Genomic DNA, 21,737 nt, shown 5'->3' with positions numbered 1-21,737 from the left:
CATTACAAAATTGATCAAAAGCAACTGAAAAGCTATCACCACTGAGACGACTCAATCCTTTCACAGTAATCCTCATTTCTTTCTCCTTCTCGTTCCTTTCCTCCTCACTCAGAGAGGTGGCCCAGATCGACCACTTTCTGCAGGAAACGGCTGCGCGTGAAGCCAATGCTAAAGTGCGTCTTCAGCAGTTCATCGAGGAGCTGTTGGACCGGGCCGACCGTGCTGAGAAACAGCTCCAGATCATCAGCAGCTGTGCCACCACCCCCAACGGCAGCCTGGGACACTGCAGTCTGCAGGGATCCAAACCTAATGGACGACAGGTACAGTAATTGAGCAAAAGAGATGAAGGAGAAAAAAGACATTGGCGCGATGTACTAAAAGAAATCAGAGATTACAAGTCTTTGAAGTCGGTTATGCAATCACATAAAAAAACATAAATAAAAACAATCACTTACTCATTAACTACATACAATAAATAAATCATTCATCTCTCTAAAAAAAAACTCTAATGGATTTATCACTTACAAAGTGTGGATTTTTCAAAATGAACAGAATGTAAATTGTTTAATTAATATATGAATACCAGGTTTAAATAAGTATGAATTTGAGTCAAACTTTTGTCATTTGCATATTTTCGCAGGTATACACTACCATTCGAAAGTTTGTAGTCAGTGTTTTTTTAAGAAATGTATGTTCTTTTCAGCAAGAATAATGAATTCTCTATCTCATCAAAAAATACAGAAAAAAAATCATAAATTTCCAAAAAATAAATATCCATCAAAAACTCTATTCATCAAAGAATCCTGAAAAAAAAGCATCAGTTTCCACAGAAGCATTAGGCAGCAATAACTGTTTTCAACAAGGATTATAATAATGTTTCTTCAGCATCAATTAACCATATTAGAATAAATTCTGAAGGATCATGTGACACTGAAGACTAAATTAATGGCTGCTTCAGCATTACTCTATTCACATCAACACAACACAAGTGAAAAAATATATTAATTTCAAAATATTAAAAAATCTCACCTATCCCAAACTTTTGAATAAAAAAATCTCACCTATCACAAAAACTTTAATAAAAAAATATACATATACAAAAATTTAAAGTGAAAAAATAGAGTAATTTCAAAATATTAAAAAATCTCACCTATCCCAAACTTTTGAATAGTACTGTATACATGTAGAAAGATTTAGTTACCTATCCAAATAGTAATGCAACAAGCCAAATATCTTTGAATATTAGCATTATCCTGATAAGTACATAGACTGTGTGGATGTATAAAAAGATGTATAATATAAGTTAATGTAATGAAAGAAGTCTTTGTTCTTTGAGCACATTAACCTCTATAACAGTTTGAGGGCAGGCAGTGAAAATTGACTGAAAGTGCTTTGTGAAGATTGCAGTTCTGTCTGCAATTTTCTGTGAGATAAATAAATCTTAATGCAGAACTCAGGAAGTGTTTCATACCTCATTTTTATGAACCTCCAGAGAACTTTTACAATGTTAAAAGATTACACTGGTACACTAGTCTCATTTTCTTAGATCTTGAGGGTGTTAAACTGTGGTTGGTTACTAACTGGTTTCATAACTGACTCCAATTAGTGTACAGTAAATGCATTCAGATCACCAAGAAATTATCGGTCTGTTATTGATAATAGTGAAGAAAGTGTAGAAATAATTAAAGTTTTGTATACTTTATGTACACTGTGTTTAAATTTATTTTTGTTTATGTGTCACGGTTGGGCTAAATTCAGTGTGTGTATGTGTCCGTGGTTACTTACACTGCCGTTTAGGCTTCTTGTTGACAGTGGATGGTACATTTAGGCAGCACCCTATCAACCCTCTGACATCATTGGGGACCCCCTTCATCACCATGGAAACAGCAATCTTCATTTGTCATTTACTCATATAGTGTGTTGCACACAGCACTGTTGACTCAGTTTGAGTTCTCACATAGCCTGTGTTCCCAAATGCCAGCCACGGCCTTCCAGTCTCCTACTATCTGGAGAGGAAGTGCACTCAGTGATGTCAGAAAAAGGGAAGAGTGTTTCAGGAGCATGCATGCTGTAATTCAGGACATTTGGCCTAAATGACATCACAGACAGGAAAGTAAGAAAGAAAGAAAACGATGGAGGGGCAGAATTACTGTTGTCGTCTCCATCACTAGTGAGATCGATGGTGCTGCTGCTTCTCTTTCTGCCCCATTTCTCCAGGCAGTAAGCCCAGTGTGTGTTTGGGAATGTGTGTGTGCCCTGTCAGCACTATGGCACCTTTCTTGGCCCACATTTTCTCGGTTTTATCACATTACCAGCTAAAGCAGTTACTTAAAGGCACAGTTTTCCTATTTCCTGTATGAGATTTCTAAATTTAATACTTACACCTGACAAATAAAAGTCATTAGTAGTTGACCGATATGGTATTTCTCTGGGATAAAAATCCTTTTTTAAACCCAACTGAAGTACTATATTCAGGATTTACAGGGAAATCAATGTAGGCCAGGCTGTTTTTTCTTATAATAGAAAAAAAAATATTCAATTATACAATAATATTTCCCTCCATGTTTCACAAATAAGCTCTTAAATACAATTGTTATCAAAATACGCTTTACATAGATTAGAGTTATTATAGTTAACTAAATCCAACCCAAATAAAACCAATCCATTTTGTTACTTGAAATAAAATAAACATTAACTGAAATAAAATATTAAGTATTTTGTTTCAGCTAGATGCCAAAGTGACATTTCTCGTTATCATTTCTTGTAACTTGAATTATTAAATTAAAGCTAAATAAACTAAAACTGATTAAATAATAATAATAATAATAATAATAATAATAAAAAAACTATAGACATAAAAAATAAAAATGACAAAACAACAAAATTACTAGCACTTTAAATGGCAAATAAATAATATCAAAATACTAACTAAAATGTAATAGTCTATCAAAACACTGATGTTAATTTGCTGGAATTAAACACAATTTTACATAATATTTAAAAACTTAGAAAACATAAAATATTCATTATCCTTTCACAAGGCTTTTTGTGTTAAAATGGCACAATCGATCAACTGAGCATGACTTTCAGGAAATAAATTCGATTTGTTGCAATTTTTCCAATTATTTGACCTGGTAGCGTCTTTCAGCAAAGCACATTAAGACAGTTTGCTCCAAGGGGATTGTCCGTGTAGTAAGTGTACGGTAAGCCAATTTGCATGAAAGCAGATAAATGACAAATTAGTTAGCAGTAATCAGTCTCGTTGGCTGTGCTGTTATTTTGGACTGAAGGAGTTTTGAAACTGTCAGTGCTGACCCAGGCATAACCTAGTCCTCATGAAGGATGAATGTCGACGCTAAAGCCTGTAAGTGCTAATTTCATCAATAAAAAGTCCTGACAAAAGTGTGATGTGTTTCTCCCATGTACCGTATCTCTCTAGTCTGGATCATGTGTGAACAGTTGAGACAGGTCCTAGTTTCCTACCCAACCTGTCAATCTGCATTGATTCTGTTTGTATTTCCCCGATGATGTTGAGCTACTGTACAGTATCTCAGATGTGTTCAGTGAAATTTTGGAGATTTTCTCTCACATTTTCCCTTCGTTCTCTTTCTTTCTCTCATAGAGAAATTCCAGTATCTCTGGGGCATCGAGGGGAATGTACCAAGTGTCTGATCGACGTTCCTCCCCCAGCACTGCGTAAGTCTCAGAATAGCAGAATTCTGCCTGCATGACTGTTTTCACATCAGCTGAATTTTCTTATAGCTACTAAAAATTTGAAATTATTATTGATTAATTATTTATTAAAAAAATTATTCATATAATTTATTCAAATGCAAGTCAACTGCTACAGTCACTTAGATCATACAGGCAAGACATAATGAATACCTGTGGCTCCTGGAGATATATTAAGGTCTTATGAAGTGAAACAACTGGTCTGTGCAAGAAACTGATAAAAAAGATGAAAAATTTAAATTTTTGGGTGAACAACCCCTTTAAATAATTTTATGTATTATTTATGTATTTATTAATTGATCTGCACATTATGAAAGTAGTTAAAATATTAAAAGAAGCCTAGTCATTTGGATCAGGTTACCTAGAGAGAACAATGCTTCATAGTAGTGTTACTTTAGTCATAGGCGGAAATCCGGGGTGGGTCGGGGGGACAGGACCCCCCCATCTGAGCGTTGTCCCCTGTAAGAATATGATTAAAAACCACGCTGTTGATTGTAAATAACAATATTTTATACTTTAAATAATTGAGGAAGTAGTAAAACAACAAAAACGGGGCAAAAATGCATCTTAAAATTTAGAAACGTTTTGAGTCTCCCTCTCCCTTGCCTCTCAGTGCTTTGTTCCCAAATGCCTGCTTTCCTCTTTTACATCACCTACACACACACAAGTCTGCTGAGAGAGAACAAAGTCAATAGTTGTGGAACTCCAGTTAAGCTGTCAAGGCTATTTTATTCACTTAAACATCGGATGAAGTGATTATTTTCTCTTTAATACAGATGATGCCAATGTATTTTTCGATGACTCCACTATGTTAGCAACTATAATGTTACCTGCTTAAGGAAAAGGGTTGCCATGTATTCATAACAAAACCTGCCCAATTGCTACTCAAAACTAGCCCAAACTATCCGCGTTTTGAGGGGGTCCCCCAGTAAAAATCGCGTTCTGGTGGCTAAAATACACATTATTGGGGTCGCTTCAACCAGCAGACATGAAAAACAACCCGTGGCAACAGTGATAAAGTAGCCCGATTCCACAGGAAAACCACAGACTTGGCAACACTGTGACAGATAGTAATGTCTACAATGCACACGAGCGCTGTCATGGCGCAACCACAACAGCTTTAAGTTGTCTAATCTGGCACGGTCTCCCTGCTGCACTAATGTATATATGTATACATATCCTTACAAAGTACAATTTTAGCTGTATTATTTGTGTCCCCTTCAAAAATTGCTCTTAAGAAATTTAGTTTATTGCCCCCCCCCCAACTGTTAGATGAAATTTACACCCCTGTCTGTAGTGATGTTTTGTTGCTGAATGAATTCATTTTTCTTTTTCTTTTTTTTTAACAGATCAGTTAAATTATTCATAGAATGAGAGTTATTTGTTTTGTTCCTGAATGATGTGTGTGAACAAATCGGTTAAATGACTGATTCAGTGACTCGCTTATAAAGATACCAAATGTTTCTTTTATGCACGATGAGAGTGTAGTTTTACTTCAAACTTACTCCTTAAATTTATCATTAAATTTGCCACCAGGAGTTTTGCAGCTATCTCAAATATGGCAGAGCAGCATGTTTGTGTCTTTTATCTGCTCTGACCGGTGGGTGTTTTGAAGTCAGCCTGGTGTGGATGTGTCTTGGGAAAATCGCTAGATTGTTGCATTTGCCTCAGGGTTAAATCAGTCTGTAATCTCTCAGCCATGCAGAAGATATGCGGAAAGAGTCCTGTTGCACACACACACACAAACACTGCTGTGTGTGGCAAAACTAAATTGCCTAAAAGCACAAGGCCAAAAACAACCATTACACAAGGCTCTTGAAGGATAGTGGTGAACACTTCTTGTGTGTGTACTGAAAGCATGTGTGTGTCAGGTCAGGTTTTGCCTGCATAGTGGAGACCAAATGTCCAAATTTAGCAAAACCGAAATTCTTGACCGAATTCATGATAGAATTTTCATTTTAGTTTAAACTACAGCAATACTTTAAATGAATTAATGTCTTAATAAAAATGTAAAGATACTGTTTTATAGCTTAATGCTGTGTTTAATGAAGCTATAACTTGGCATATAAAAATCCAGACAAACTGAATGGTGTGAACACCACTGTTTTTAAGATTTAATATTATTCTAGTGAAACTGTCTCAACCAGTCTCCATCTGACACTAAGCATGACTACTTTGCATCACAAACAAATTACAATCATTTTATTTTTAGATCTTCATCTTCTTATGCGATTTCCCCATTACATACCCTTTGTATGGCTGCTCTTTTAACAAGGTTCTGATCTGTGAGTGAGACATCACTGTCCATCTGTTGTGTGTGTGTGTGTCTGCGCATGGGCCGTATCAAACCATTTGGTGCTCTGAAGGAAAGAAAGAGCAGCGTGGGTTTGCCTGGTGTCTGCTGTCCCTAAATTGACATCATAAACTCCACAGGTCTTCCTCATGAATCAGATGAGAGAGGACTGAAATACCGGACTGCATATGATCACTGCTGTTCCTTCATTATGGCACAAATACCATCATTCATCTGAGTCAATTATTAAGATGTTAATTAAACAAGTGCCATATATGCTGCTTTTCTAAGCTTTCTATTCATCAAGGAATTCTGAAGAAAAATATATATATATATATATAACTGTTTTCAACATTGATAATAATAATAATAAATGTTTCTTCAGCAGCAAATCAGCATATTAGAATGATTTCTGAAGGATCGTACGACACTGAAGACTGAAGTAATGATGCTGAAAATACAGCTTTGCCATCACAGAAACAATTTACATTTTAATATATTAAAATAGAACACATATTTTAAATTGTAATAATATTTCATAAAATATTACTACTTTACTGTATTTTTATATGTTATTTATCAAATAAATGTATTTCAAAAACATTTAAAAAATCTTATCATCCCCAAAGTTTTGAATGTTTGTATAATGTATATATGCTTCATAAATATTGGGAAAATCTCATTATTTTTTATTAAATGAATTAAACTCAATCTCATTATATGCTGATTAATTAATAAATATATTAATAAATACAAAATTATTAATAAATTGTACTATAATTAAATATATACATTACACGAGTAAATCACTATAGACTTTACAAAATGTGTTTTTAGACGTTTTTGAATATAAAGCTGCATTACGGTCCAAAGCAATCTATTTTGCTAAAGAGTTTTTTAAATCTGTCTGAGGGAAGCTTAGGGGACGCACATCTTTAGCCATTGCTTCCATTTTCTGCATCTCTAGCTTCAAATGAAAAGCACAAATATGTTGTTCTTATATAAAGTAAGGGGTGCAGAAACATCAAGAAACTATGTAATATGATAAAGAAACCACTCTCATCTTCAAAGATCTTCTGAAGTTTCTTCCATGTCTTTATTTTTTGCTGTCAGTCTGCTTGAAACTTCTTTTTAGCCTTTGCGTGTTATCTCACATATGGCTTTTGATATCTCTGCCATAGCCAGCCATGCATTACACATTCCTACTTTGTAAGAAGTAATAATGTGTCCCAGCTTCATCTCTAGTGTGTCATGTGCTCTTCAGCCCACAGTAAAATAGAAAAGTCTGTCACTGTAGTCAGTTGCCTGCAGCAGAGCCTACAGTGACTGCAGTAGCAAAGTATCTCTTTAAGTCTCAGTGTTGGCTTTTGAACTGTAACATCTGGAGAGTGACTAAATGTCTGGCTGGAATCCCCAGTGGAAATTCGGTCCCTGCTAAGCCATGGAGGAGAACATTCCTTACCCATAATCCCATGCGAGTGCCCTAACTGTTGAGTTTAGTGGTTTCTCTTGTAATGATTAAAGGTCTTGCATAGTGGAAGTGTTCAGAAATATCATACCCATTTAAACTGATGCCCATGCGATTTTGGAGCCAAGTATATTTTGAATGCTACTATTTGTGTCTTTGAAAATTAAGTTGCATAATTATTGATGATAAAAAGGAATCAGGAATAATGCATTTACATGTCTAAATTTAGTCTGTCCAATTTGAGTCACAGCTTCCTCAGATCATTTTCTTTAAATTGATGTCCCAATTAAAATGTCAGGGCTGCTTATTTCTGTATAATATAATAACAAATATAAAGATATGTATGTTACATATAGTTGCATTTTATTTGACAACCACTGTAACCTAGATTTATTAATTAAATATATACAGCTATACAGATGCTGAGTTTTTAAAGTTTTGCCCCTTTCCTTGGGTCACATCTGAGTCAGGACTGACTCTAGGGCATTAGAGTGTCTTATTTCTTAATTAGTGGGTGTGTGTTTGTGTGTATTGTAGGAAGTCTGTCTAGACAGATCTGATCATATTTCCTGGTTAACGCATAGTTCTTTTTACACATTTCTTTTAACATAAACCCTGTGTCATCTTAAAGCAACTGGTGGTTCTTACCCCAGAGAATGTGTTGCAAGTCTGTTCCGATAGGCACATGGAAAATAAGAGAATGCAACTACACATATAATTGTGCATAGTAGGTATAGCAAAATAAATAGGCATAATTTGAAAATAGAGCAGAAAATGTTTCCGATATCTTTTGTTGATGCAGATTTATCATTTACTAGAAGTTAGACACATCAGACAGATACTTTGCTAACATGTGTAACATACAGTATTATTTAGTAGTAGTAGTAGTATTTAGGGCTTGGGTTTATGTCGATATGCATACTGTGGCGATGGTATAAAGTATCTATCATTAGAGATAGTGCTTTTTTGTTTATACCACGAAATGTAAATATATTGGTATTGTAGTATTAGTATTTTTTAGTGCTTGGCAATGATTAATTGCAAATGAATCGCATCCAAAATAAAAGTTTTTGTTTATATAATATATGTGTGTATACCTTGATATATAATATAAGAATATAAATGTATATACATGTAAATATTTTCAAAATAGACTGTATGTGTGTGTATTTATATATACATAATAAATATACACAGTACACACACATATATTATGTACACAAAAACTTTTATTTTTGATGTGATTAATTGCGATTAATCGTTGCCCAGCACTAGAGTTTTATTTTTTCTATTTTTTTTAAATATATTTCTAGGTTTCATTTTGATTTTGGTTTAATTTTAGTAATTTTCTTATGTGCTTTTGTATTTTATTTTTATTTTTTACATATTTATTTAATTATTTCATTTTAATTTTTAGTAGCTTTATTTCATTTCAGTTAGTTGATAAGGCAATATTGATAATTGCAAGGTAAATAATAAAAAAAGCTCTAGGCTACAAAATGTAAGAAAGAAAGAAAGAAAGAAAGAAAGAAAAAGAAATTCATGATACAATACTGCCAGTAGATTTTCAGTAATTCTTTTTATAAATTACTGTAAATTAACCACAATATTGCACCTGTGTTTATTTTATTTTTTTTCATTTTCCCCTTTGTGCTCTTTCTAAACAGCGCATCAGGACGAGGGAAGTCTGTGTCCCAGGGCTCAGGAGGTTACGACAGTGACAGTGTGGACCTCCATGCTCTGGAGGACTGCCCTGATGCTCAGTACTACCACGTCCAGTGCCGACTCGGGGAAGGAGGCGGTGGAGGAGGAGGAGGAGGAGGAGGAGGATACGAAAGAGTGGCTGCTTCCCGGAGCTGGGGTCTCCGCAAACAGGCCATCCAGAACTGGCAGCGCCGGCCGTACCGGAACAGCACGGAGGGAGAGGAGGGTGATGTATCTGACGTAGGATCCCGCACCACCGAGTCCGAGGCTGAGATGTGGGAGCAAGACAGGAGAGCAGAGAGCCAGCACGGGGGAAACCGAGGAGGATACAAACTAGCTACAGGTGCGTCATTGACCTGCGTGGGCAGAACAAGAAGACTTTGTCCTGGGGTTTATTTTGCTTTTCTAAATGTTGGTGGAAGAACATGGTTCATTTCCCAGGGTACACAATTCCAAAGGCATAAATGTAAATGTGATTTTTGACTTGTCAGTTGTTTAAAATATAATCTGGGGCTGGCAGAAAAGGGCAGCTCTTTAGCACATGCTGCTATGGTTGCAAATGTCATTTCGCAGAATGTAAGTTTGTGAGTTAACAGTTTGTCGACCAGTTTGTCAGGCCCGAGGCCACAGTACCCACTCTCCAAATAATGACGGGATAGTTGGGTCAGAGGACCAGGATGCCGGCTGAGGAAAATTAGGTCACATGAATGCAACTGCTGACAGGATCACAGGCCAGAGAGCAGTAGAGAGAGTGTGTCATAAAGCCATGAGCAATGAGCACAATTTTACACCTACTGACTCCAGGTCATTGTGGGAAGAGTGAAATGAGTAACCAATAGTGCACTATATACTCTCATAAATAATCATACCATATACATAGTGTGACTTGAGGCCACGATGTCTTTACTGTATGTAGTTCATTTACATTGATTAAGGCTCATTTGTGCTTTTCAGATCGTCAGCTCTCTTTGTTCAGCTGTCAGATTATGTGGCAGAAAATGTAAGGGGCAGCAGCAGGCCTGCTCACATCTTATTGAAAAAAGTTAAAGGGGATTAACAAAATATATTCAAGATTTCTTCCTATCATACAGAAGCCAACATGAAATCCTACATTTGAATAACACATATGCCTTCCATGTCAAACAATGTCAGTGTCAGCCTCAAAAAGTAGCCATAAAAACCATTGGAGAGATCAAGGGGCGTATTCTGTGAATTTATTTAAGTGCAGACATAAATCCAACAAAAAAAAGATTCAATTTTTATAAAATAGCGTTTTTGTTATTATTTATTTATTTTTGTACATTTTTATTTTGATATCTTTTATGTAATTCGTATTATTGTTATTATTTATTTATTTTTGTACATTTTTATTTTGATATCTTTACATATTTGGACTAACTTATTTTTAATACTAACATAAATTAATAATTTTATTTCACAAATTACATATTATTAATTGATTCATTCATTCATTCATTAATATTAAATAATTATTGGTGAGCATTAATTAAATACTTTTTTGTAAAAAAAAAAAAAAATCAAAAATCAAGACCATCGCTGCAGGGGTCAATGTGAGATGCATCCACTGATCCAGAGTGGTCTTTTCCTATGCCACTATTGGTTAATGTTTGGTTTTGGGTTGGAGAAACTGATCCTAGACCAGCAGTCACGGCTAGTTTAACCAGCTAGCATTAGAATTTAACTGAATGCATAAATATTATTCCCAATCCAGGTGAAGGCCAAGCTTTCCTTACCTTAGCCATATCTTAACCATACACAATCCATCCTGTCATCACCATTACATCTCTCACTTATTTGAGAGCCTGTTTGAGTCAGAGCTTTTGGCAGATTTTACTTAAAAAAAAATGTCTTATAAAATACGAACACTGCCAACACCTGTTTCGTTAGTCTCAATCTCATTAGATCTTCAGCAAATCGTGTATGACTCAAGAGACCTAGAGTCTGTCAGACTGGAGCTGTGAGATAGAAATAGCCTGCTGATTGCATGATTTGGAGGATGTTCAGATCCTGTAGGAGGCAGTGAGAAGAGCAAACAGTCCCATAGCTGCACTTTTTATTGGACTGAGGCGCCACCATATGGACATGTACAGTAATGTGGCCAGTAAAAGGATTAGTTCACACAAAAAATAACTCACCCATGTTCAGTGTGTTGAAGATCTTCTCTTTTACATGCAGGAGAACTAAATTGTGACCACAGCTGTCAAACAAATCTTCCTTTTTCTCTTCTTGTCGGCAGGTCGTTCTGAAGGGGGATACAAGCCTTGTCGCCATGAGAAAAGCCCCTCCAAAGTCAATGAGGTGATAAGTCCTGAGGTGCTGAAGATACGTGCTGCTCTTTTCTGTATCTTTACCTACCTGGATATGAAGACACTCCTGCGCGCGGCCGAAGTGTGCCGGGATTGGAAGTTTGTGGCTCGTCACCCGGCGGTGTGGACCAGAGTGCTGCTGGAGAACGCTCGCATCTCTTCCAAGGTTTTAACACCATTCACACTGACACTCTTACAGTAATACTCCTGTTCAATTTAGGAACTGACCGGCCGCCTACTTTTTCAGCAGCCTGGGTTTCAGAATATATTTCTCATTTATTTTCTCCATGGCCATTTCAGAAATGTCTTAATAAAGATATCTAAGCCTTGAGTCAAATCATCCAACTCCAAAAACATTATGAATGACATTACAGCATTATACAGAATGTGTTCTTAAATAAACAATCTGCTAATGAATGAATTATTAATAATTTTTCACCTTGAATTATGAAATCAGATCAGCCTGGATTTTCATTTTTTTATGTATTTTCTCATTAGAAAATGCTACTGTATTTCTGAATGTTATGCTTTGACACCACAACAAGACATTAAATAATTATTCATATCATATTACCCATAATTACTGTCTTAAATATCTTAAACATTATTGTTTAAGCCTTCAGTAGACTGAGAATAAATGAATGAATTAAAAGGGTCATTCCTGTTATGCAGAAACTTTTGAGCTGATTATTATCTTCATAAATAATAATAATAATATGCTTGTTCTGTATTTTAATAAAAAAAAAAATTGAGCTTCACAGGAAGAAAATAAATAAAGTTGGCCATTGCTCAATAAGGAAGTGAGATTTAGCTGACAAAAGGTTTAAGTTAATTTGTGATTTATTTATTTAGCTAGCTAGTTAGTAAAAGTACATAAGATAGAAAGTGATATATATATTAGGGACATGGGGGAAAACTATGTAATGATTAATAGATAATAGACAAATTAATACACTAGTCCACAAAAAAAAAAAGTTTAAAATATTTTGATGAAAATTGAAACGTTTAAATACATTTTACACAAATACAGTTTAAGAATTACAAGGATTATTAAAGCTGAAGTGAAATGAGTTTAAGCCAAATAGTGGGGATGTAACGGTACACGTATTTGTACCGTACAGTTCACGGAGCAAATTCCAAGTGGAAATGATCGTCCTTATGCCTTGGAAAGGTAGAACCCTTGGAGTGGGGACTTTGGAGTGAGCAGAGCACGTACGTGCCATTATGTAGTCGTTTGGAATGCACTTGGCAAAGGGAGCGACGTAATATCGTCATTATCTTCAGCTGGGAACATCGCGGTTGAAGATGATAATAATAATGTATACATATAATGTATAATAATAATAATAATTTTATACATATATATATATATATATATAGTTATAGTTATAAAAAATTAATTGTCATGTTAAGTTAGTACATATCACCAGGAATGTGGCACAAACATAAGTATAGTGAAATGTTATATTGTGATAAATGTAAAATAATAATATTAATATTCCATCACATTTAATGTCAACTTTAAAAATTGTGATTGTAATATTTTATTAAAGGTCATAATAAATAGATATTTATGATGTATGTATGTATGTATGTATGTATGATGGCGAGATGAAAATGTGCTGCATTGTAGGAGTGACCAAAAAGGCGTATAACAGATCTGAATGAGATGTAAAAAAAAAAGTGTTGCATAAATTATCCACTGCCCACGTATTTTGCAACTGCAAATAGTCCTGAAAAAGGCCAAGCTTTCTAACTCTGTCTCTCACTGTTTGTTTAGTTCCTGTGCACTCTGTCTCAGTGGTGCACACAGACGCATTCCCTCATCCTCCAGAACCTCAAACCCCGGCAGAGGGGCAAAAAAGAGACAAAGGAGGAGTATCTGAAGAGTACACGGTAACACAGTCTCCCACTGCGCCTGCTGTTTACTGTACCATACTGACCCTGCTGTTTGTGTGGCTACTGCCTTCCCACAGCTCCACGCACCTCCTCCTCTTCTCATCGCTTTTTTATTACCTTCTGCACTCTTCCCTGATCCTCTCATCACTCTTTCACACCAGATACACACTCACTCGCTCACACAGTCTGACACTTGTGAAGTGCTTGTTCAGAGATCCAGCGTGAGAAGGGAACAGAATGAGCAGCATGTTAATTGCTCTGCTAAATCACCTCAACCAGAGTGCCAGTCGAAAACCTCATCAAAGAGTTTGTCAAGGGTTTTTTTTACATGACAAACATAGAATTTGCGTATTTGGTGAATATAAACCTGAAAGTGCATCATTTTTTAATGTTAGAATATCCTGTCCGAGACAATTCATTAAACGTTTATGTTATACATATGCATGTAAATGACATTTATTACATATGCATAAACTTACATATATGTATGGGTTAGATATAAGGCCAGGTTTACTAAACAGGGCAAATTAACAGTTAACTAAACAGCGCAATTCCAAAACAGCGTCGATGGGCTTGGAAATTTCTGAGGGTGATTTACTGACAACGCACAAATTAAAGAACACAGACGCAGCAACTCATTTACATATCGACCAACGCAATATACCAAGCACAGCACAAATTAGTGTAGTCGCAAATAAGCAGAGTTGATGCTCATCAGGTGCAGCTGATCTACTTATGACACAATCAGAAAATAGGATAAGACATGCTTTTCTGGGGCGTTAATGGTGCAAATACTAGTAATTTGACGAGTGCAAACATTTGTGGAACTCCTACAAATGTATAGTTCAGTCATGAAACTCTAGATGGCAGAGGCTGACGGTTATTAATGCAACTGATGATATTCACAATGTTAAACGACCTGGCACATGCTGATTGGTTCATGTCGCATACGCAGCCATTGAGCTTGCTACTTAACATTTAAATGGCTGGTTAGCATTCACTTGAGCATTTGCAGTGCACTTTCAGTGTTGCTCTGAAACCCCCACCTTCCCCAGCTCCACCTGTATAGATTTGCTACGGGTTATTTTATATGCCATTTTTGCAGCAGCAGTACAGTATGTCTTATATACGGCACTGAATCGCATTATGCATTGGCAGTAGCAAGTTCCTGTACTTACTTGCAGCAGCAGCAATAATCTTCGACTGCAGCAATAACCAACAGCAGCAGCAATTCAGCAGCCGCAACAGCAGCGTAGCAGATCTATTCTGCCAAGACCAAATACAATAACATTATCATTACCATTACCATGCTAAAATCTTCCGAGAGTTGTCATGATTGCAATGCATATTTAATAAAGTCAGGTCCCTTTGAGCACTAATTCTTCACCATGCATCTTTAGTAAATCCTGACAGTACTATTTTAACAGCAAAAGACGGTTTGCGCTGGTGCAAGCTGTAAGTAAATCTGGCCCATAGATGTTAATATATAAAATAGTTATAATTTCTAATAGATTTCATATATTACGTTTTCATATATATTATATATTATGAAGAAAAAACATATGTACTTACAACACATGTACTTACTTTGTATTACATTTGTGTATGGGTCATAACTTTATTAAGACGTGTGGTCACTGTAGCTTCTCTTTCTTTTGTGTTTAGTGGCTGACCCGTACTAAAAACAGTACGTGTGGGGATGTTAATAATTGATCCATTGTCGTTAGGAGTGGCTGTTTGTTGAGGAGGGTAATGGCTAGGGGACCAGGCTTTGTTGAAAGCTACTGGCAGTAATCTGCTCATCCTGAAGGTGTCTCATTGTCCGAATCTATTGACCGATCGCTCTCTGTGGTTGGCGAGCTGTTATTGCAGGGCTCTACAGGCTGTCACATACAGGTTGGTCCACAAGGGAGCACTATTTGGTCTTTTTTGTCCATATATCCTTTTATTACACAGCTTTGTGGTATACTTGACTCTGATTGGTCAGTTGCAGCATTTTACAGGCGGATATTATTGTATAATGACTCCTAAACTGTATTAATGAGCACTGTCCCCAGGAAACCAATTTACTACAAGTAATATCAACTCTAATTAAATTTTCATATCTATTTAATTATTAATTCAGTAAGCGATCATGTAATGAATTGGATGATGTATGTTTTAAGGATGAAAACATCTTTTTTTTTTTTTTTACAATGACTAACTAGCTGTTAGATATAATTTAGCATTTAAAAAAATGAGATGGTGTGGAAACATTTTATTTCAATGCTTTTGTGTTCACTCACAAAACTTGCATACATAAGCATTTAAATATAATGACTCCTAAACTGTATTAATAGCCACTGTAATAGAAAACCAATTTACTAAATTGCTTTAATGAAAATGATATCAACTCTAATTTATTTTTCATTTATATTTAATTACTTATTTAGTAAGCAGTAATAAACTGTATCATGTATCTCTTAAGGATGCAAACATCCTTTTGGCTTTCATACATCCTTATGTTACATACAATAATATACATATAATAACATTCAGAGAGAAAGCTTCTCAGATGTTGTTGATTTTGGTGATGTCTTAGGAGTGCGACAGACCCTGTTGGACAGGAAGTTATCTGGGCATTGGGAGCTGGTTGCAGAGACATCATCTCACTACAGGTGGCACCTTTGCATCCATGGTAGGATTGAAATACACTTACTTGTATCATAGGCAGTTGTAGATTTTTGTTTACACATGGCTTGATAGCTTAAATATTATATAAATTTAAATGCATCATAATCTTTCTTTTTCGAGCATTTGTCTTGATATTGGAAAAATATATCTTTTTTTAAATTTTTTATTTAATGTAAATAATTGAAAATGTAAATTGTCTTTCTGCAGTCAGCAGCCAGCACGCTTCAGTAACAGGTGCCTGCAGACCATTGGCAGATGCTGGCCACACCTGCGAGCTCTGGGTGTGGGCGGAGCTGGCTGTGGCATACAGGGATTGGCTTCTTTGGGTGAGTGAAAGTAAACTAGTGTTTGCGGTAACACTTTAGTATAGGGACTAAATGCTTTTCTTTTGAACATTCTGTTTATTCAAATCTGGAAAAAAATTTATAATACTTTCCATATTTTACTATTAAGCAACTATTTTCAGCAATGATAATCAGAAATGTTTCTTGAGCAGCAAATCAGCATATTAGAATGATTTCTAAAGGATCATGTGACACTGAAGACTGGAGTAATGATGCTGAAAATTCAGTATTGCCATGAATTACATAAAGAAATTACATTTTTTTTATATATTTTAAATAGGAAACGTTTTTATATATATATATATATATATATATATATATATATATATATATATATTGTATTAATATTTTATTTATTTATCCGTTTTTACTTCATTTTTCTCTCAAAAGCAGTACCTATGCTTTGGTTATTGAAACCTCTTCTGCTCTGATTTATGACAGCATCCCTTAAAAATAATAATTTTTCTAAAGATAACACTACCCATACAGTTGTTCTCAGATCAGCATCGCAAGGGAACATTACTCAAACCTATTACCAATGTAGCATAGAGTGTAACTTGTTATTCACATTAAAAACTGGGACAGAGAGACATCGGAAATGACATTTTTAACATGCTGCTGTGAGTAAATCGGATGCATATGTTTATGGTATACAATTTTACTATAAATAGATTATAAATAGCAGAGGAGCCATTTTCTACTCTGCTTGTTATTTATCCTATTTTACTGCAGCATCCTCATTTAGATTTAATGGTTTTAACCTTTCTGAATCACAAGACTGCAGTTAGCTACAGTATGTACAAATCATCTGAGCCGTACATAGACCACTTAAGAAAACTTTATCAGAAAGTTAAACTGATTTTTCCCCCCGATTTTTTTTTAAACTTGTTTTTCTCAAACCTTTCAACTATTTTGTTCCACTTCATTTCCAATTACTGTCCTCAGCGTCTTGCTTTTCAGAAGGACTACATCTTTTGTTTATTAACGGAGTTATTAATGCACATTCAGTATGTACTACATCCACAAAGTTTATAGTGCTTTTTGTTGTTTTGGAGCTTTTTGGTTTTTTCATGACTAATGCAGTTGTACCAGTGTACCAATAGACTGTTTGTGTGTATGTATCTTCAGCGAGGAACTGCATGAGGCTCCAGGTTCTAGAGTTGGACCACGTCAGTGAGATAAATCAGGAAGTGGCTGCTGAGATGTGCCGAGAGGGACTGAAGGGTCTGGAGATGCTTGTGCTCACCTCCACTCCTGTTACTCCTAAAGCTCTGCTTCACTTCAACAGTGAGTCCACACTCACTGATTCAGATCCTACATTATTTATTTTCTAATAATTTAATAATTAAATAATCTTAATAAATGATTGCATTTTTAATAATTAGCATTTAATGAATTGCAAGAAACTTAGGAATATTCTCCTGTGTTTGCAGTTCATTTGAAATGATAGTGTCCTAAAGTGTTGGAAAATGTGTGATCACAAGTTCGGATTAAACATATCTTTAGATTTGGAGCTATGAATGACATGAAATACGCCCACACTTCCTGTAAAATGACTCCCTGCCCTCACTCTCTTACTCACAGGTGTGTGCCGTAACCTGAAGTCTATTGTAGTCCAGATCGGTATAGAAGATTACTTTGAAGACCCTAACAGTCCCGAGGCCAGAAAACTCTTTGATGAAATGGTGAACAAGCTGCAGGTATGGAATCATTGCCATAAATGTGTTTTTGAGACATCTGAGGCCATCAATAAATTTGACCCATCCATAACCGTTTATCTACTGCCAGGCTAAAATTACCAGCAAAAGCTGTTCGGTAGTAATTTAGTCTTAGGCCATGGGGTTTCCTGTGTCTGAGACAGCGATAAAGATGAGTAAGTGAAAGCAGAAGAACCTCTCACAGCTGCTGTGTTGAGGAGCCATGAGTCAAATGCAAGTGATTCATCTCATCCATTTGCTTTCTTTGAGGATGCAGGAAGCTGCCTCTTCTCTGTTCTGACTCTAGCTAAGCTTGGAGAGTAAGTGGAAGTGGGGTTACACCCACCCACGTGAAAACTCAAGCTAAAGTTACTTGCAGGATGTCTTACACAAGCTGTGCTGAAATGGGCTGCATTGCTCATCATATATCATTTCCATAAGAGGCTCAAAAATATTTTGTACAGAAACTGCCCACGGTTTATTTCCACCATCAGTGTGGAAGCTAATTTATAGTGTCCTCAAATGTCAAGCTCTATATCGTCTTGGTGATTTTTTTAGAAGTTTGTTTTATTTTGTAAAAAGCAAATTACGCTTTAATCACATCACAGGATCAATTGAACCCATCGAAATACAAGCGTAGATTATGATTACCAGGAGCTATTTTAAAATCTCAGATTATGTAGATTATTTAATGCTGCATTGCCAGGCATTTTTCCATTTTGTATTCAGAGACACTTACAAATACATAACAAAACAAGGAACTTATTATAAGAGTCAATTAAAACAGAATTTGCCAGGAGTTTTTGTGATTAGAAATGTTATACGTCCTTTAAATTCCAGTTTCTGGATTGGATTTGAATTGATGTAGCAATAGAATGCAGAATTGTAATTTGAATTTTAAGATATACTATGGAATGTTGATCTCTGTATTGCCAACTGTGGTTGAAACAGAATTCAGTGTTAGTGTAGTATTATTTATATACTATTATAGAGTATATTCATATTTTGAATCAGCCTTTATATTTTTGTTTTTTTTACATTTTAGTAATTTTGCTACTGTATATGCTTTTTATAGGCTATTATTTTATTTCAGCAATATTTCAGTTTCCAAAACAATTCTGAAGTTTTAGTTCACAATAACAACAGTTATGTTGTTCTTTGTCAGCTGTGCTTCACCAGAGCAGAGATTGATGTAATCCTGAAATGTCCCACCAGATCAGTCTTGACCTCACTGTTCCTTTATATCCTTTCTGTCTTCTCCTCTCAGGCACTCAAAAAAAGACCTGGTTTCTCCAAAATCCTCCATGTGAAGGCTGATGGCTTGTGCTAACTCTGCTGTATTGAGTCCAAGGCCTCATATAGGTTCACTGAATATTTCAACCTGATCGAGTCATTCTCTCCTCGAAGAAACGGGAAAGAATCAAACACTTCCGCTTCAGTTTAAACTCTAAACACCAGTCTACCACACCAAGACGGGCGCATATGTTAGCTTTGTCAGGATGCAACCAAATAGAGGAGTCTGTAAAGACAATACGAACAATCTCTACGAGAAGGCATAATTACTTGCCATGGATGCCGTTCCAACAGTCACCCAATTACAGACTAAGGGTTTTTCTCCTGCTTGCCAAACGCACTAAACTTTTCATAAGATCTCAGAGAACATGACGTCTCTCTTCAGAGCACAGAGCTGCAGGAGGGAGCAGTCTTATATTCGTATAAAATCAACGTGAAATCCAAACAGCACAAATTTAAAATGCACATGAGTAAGTTAGTAATGTTTGATGTTCAGCAAAGAGACGCATTCGTTCATTAGTCGTCACTTAAGAGCATCTGGATGCGTCGGCCAGCCATATCAACATAACATAATCACCAGCTTCAGACATGTCTTACAGAGACTATATTTAGGGGAAGCCATGTCTCCACAGAAATGACTTTTACCTGCAGTTATCTTGTGTCCTTAAGCGCAAGTTGAAACCGAATGAAGAAGCCTTAAAAGTGGTTCCAAGGACCATCTTATACATAAATGATAAACAGTCATGCTTATATTCAGTGCAGAACACATTTATAATGGCTGGCTGAGAAAAATGCTCAAAAATATGACCCAAACCAGCCTAATAATCTCACCAAGCTGTTGGTGTTTGTGTCAGTCCCTCCAGTCCTTTAGCCGTATTCCCCATTACCAGGGTCTCTTTGGCAAGGGATTGTTTCTCATCATTGGGTCTGTTGTTCCAGACAGATTTGCAATGCCTTCTCCATAATGTCCCATCCATAGCTCCGACATTTTGTTTTTAAGGTTGAATTTTGGTCATACCCAATGTGCCGTTAGTCTAAAAGGTGTTAAGTCATACCCTACAAGGTGTGCACTTACCTAAAGAAATTTAAGTCGAATAGTGAGGGATAGAGACAAGCTCATGGTGCTGTCAGTGCAGTGTAACCCTACTGTTTCACCTCTCTTCCATCACTTACTGTTCTGTGGAACCCAGGCTGGTGCAACTGAATGGATCATGTCTCCATGTGCTCTGTTGATTTCAGATGCTGCTTTCCATGTTCTAAAGGTAGACGCCGCTGAATGGAGAATTCTGATTCTGAGTTCTGAATGTACACTCTGCACAATTGAATAGAAGGGATAAAAACAAATATATACAGTTGTTACATTAGGTATCTACAGAATCTACAAGAATTTCGCTTCTAACATGTGTAGGTTAGGGTTTGGCTTTGTTTTTGTTGGAAATATGAAATAAGTTAACATTAGCCATATAAGGCCATGTCAGACTACAAACTGAAAAACAATGATTCAATATTTATAGCCTCGTTTTATCAAAGCCAGCATTGTGAGTTAACGTTTTCTTTTATTATTAAATGAAAAAAAGGTTATAAAAAGGTATATTTTGGTGCATTTTTAAGTAGATGGTATGACATGTCAGGTTTTGCTTTCTGTAGGTTTACTCTAGAAACAAGTGTTTTAGCTGGAAGTCAGTCATACAAAGAAACTAGAATATGCCATTCTCATCAAGTTTCTTAAAATAAAAATAAAAAAAACCTTGCTGATGCAATAATACTGATGCAAGTACTGGTCTCGACCTCTCTCAGTGCTGTACCATTACCCATCAGGCATTGCAGCTCCCCATGGCCAGTCTCTGAGCTGAAATCACACAGTCCAAATTCTCTACTCTAAGTGCTTTAGTCAATGCAAGCACTTCTACGGTGCAACGCTCTACTTCCTGTCTTAAAACACATTATGGGGCTTGAATTGAGAAATCACACGACGAACTGCCTGAGTTTATTTTGGATGGCTGTTAAAAATGAGACAATGTGGACCATAATGGAAACTGCAAAACCATCTTCAAGAAAGAAATTCCAGAAGTGGGATAGAGCAACCTACATCACCCACAACCCCACACAATGACTTTTGGAGTGCCCTGGCACTCTTGTCTTCTGAAGACTTTAAAAAACAAAACAAAACAAAAAACTGTATGTATATGTTGTTTCTATAGGAAGGAATCACGAACTGTGTAAATATTTGAAAAGCAACCTAAAGAAAGAGATAACCTGAAGCGTTGAACGGATATCCGTGGTTTCCCGTGTGGTGACCGCGCTGAC

The 21,737-nt window shown here is 35.9% G+C and overlaps 1 protein-coding gene across 1 annotated transcript in view; it reads left to right on the top strand.

The window, feature by feature from the left end:
* The window catches only part of LOC109076641 (F-box only protein 41-like), a 38,398-nt gene extending 18,611 nt beyond the window's left edge, over positions 1–19,787 (top strand). Inside the window, 12 exon segments of the mRNA XM_042717157.1 lie at positions 113–320; positions 3,623–3,696; positions 9,161–9,540; positions 11,455–11,690; positions 13,305–13,420; positions 15,154–15,181; positions 15,183–15,319; positions 16,005–16,100; positions 16,304–16,422; positions 17,569–17,727; positions 18,025–18,140; positions 19,405–19,787. Of these exon segments, the coding sequence (XP_042573091.1) occupies positions 113–320; positions 3,623–3,696; positions 9,161–9,540; positions 11,455–11,690; positions 13,305–13,420; positions 15,154–15,181; positions 15,183–15,319; positions 16,005–16,100; positions 16,304–16,422; positions 17,569–17,727; positions 18,025–18,140; positions 19,405–19,467 (1,732 nt within the window). The 3' untranslated portion in view covers positions 19,468–19,787.
* The last annotated feature ends 1,950 nt before the right edge of the window (positions 19,788–21,737 follow it).

The sequence above is a fragment of the Cyprinus carpio genome, chromosome B1 (genome assembly GCF_018340385.1).
Source record: "Cyprinus carpio isolate SPL01 chromosome B1, ASM1834038v1, whole genome shotgun sequence".
In the NCBI taxonomy this organism is placed as follows: domain Eukaryota; kingdom Metazoa; phylum Chordata; class Actinopteri; order Cypriniformes; family Cyprinidae; genus Cyprinus; species Cyprinus carpio.
The sequence above is the reverse complement of the archived record's forward strand: the minus strand, read 5'-3'. Positions and strand labels throughout refer to the sequence as shown.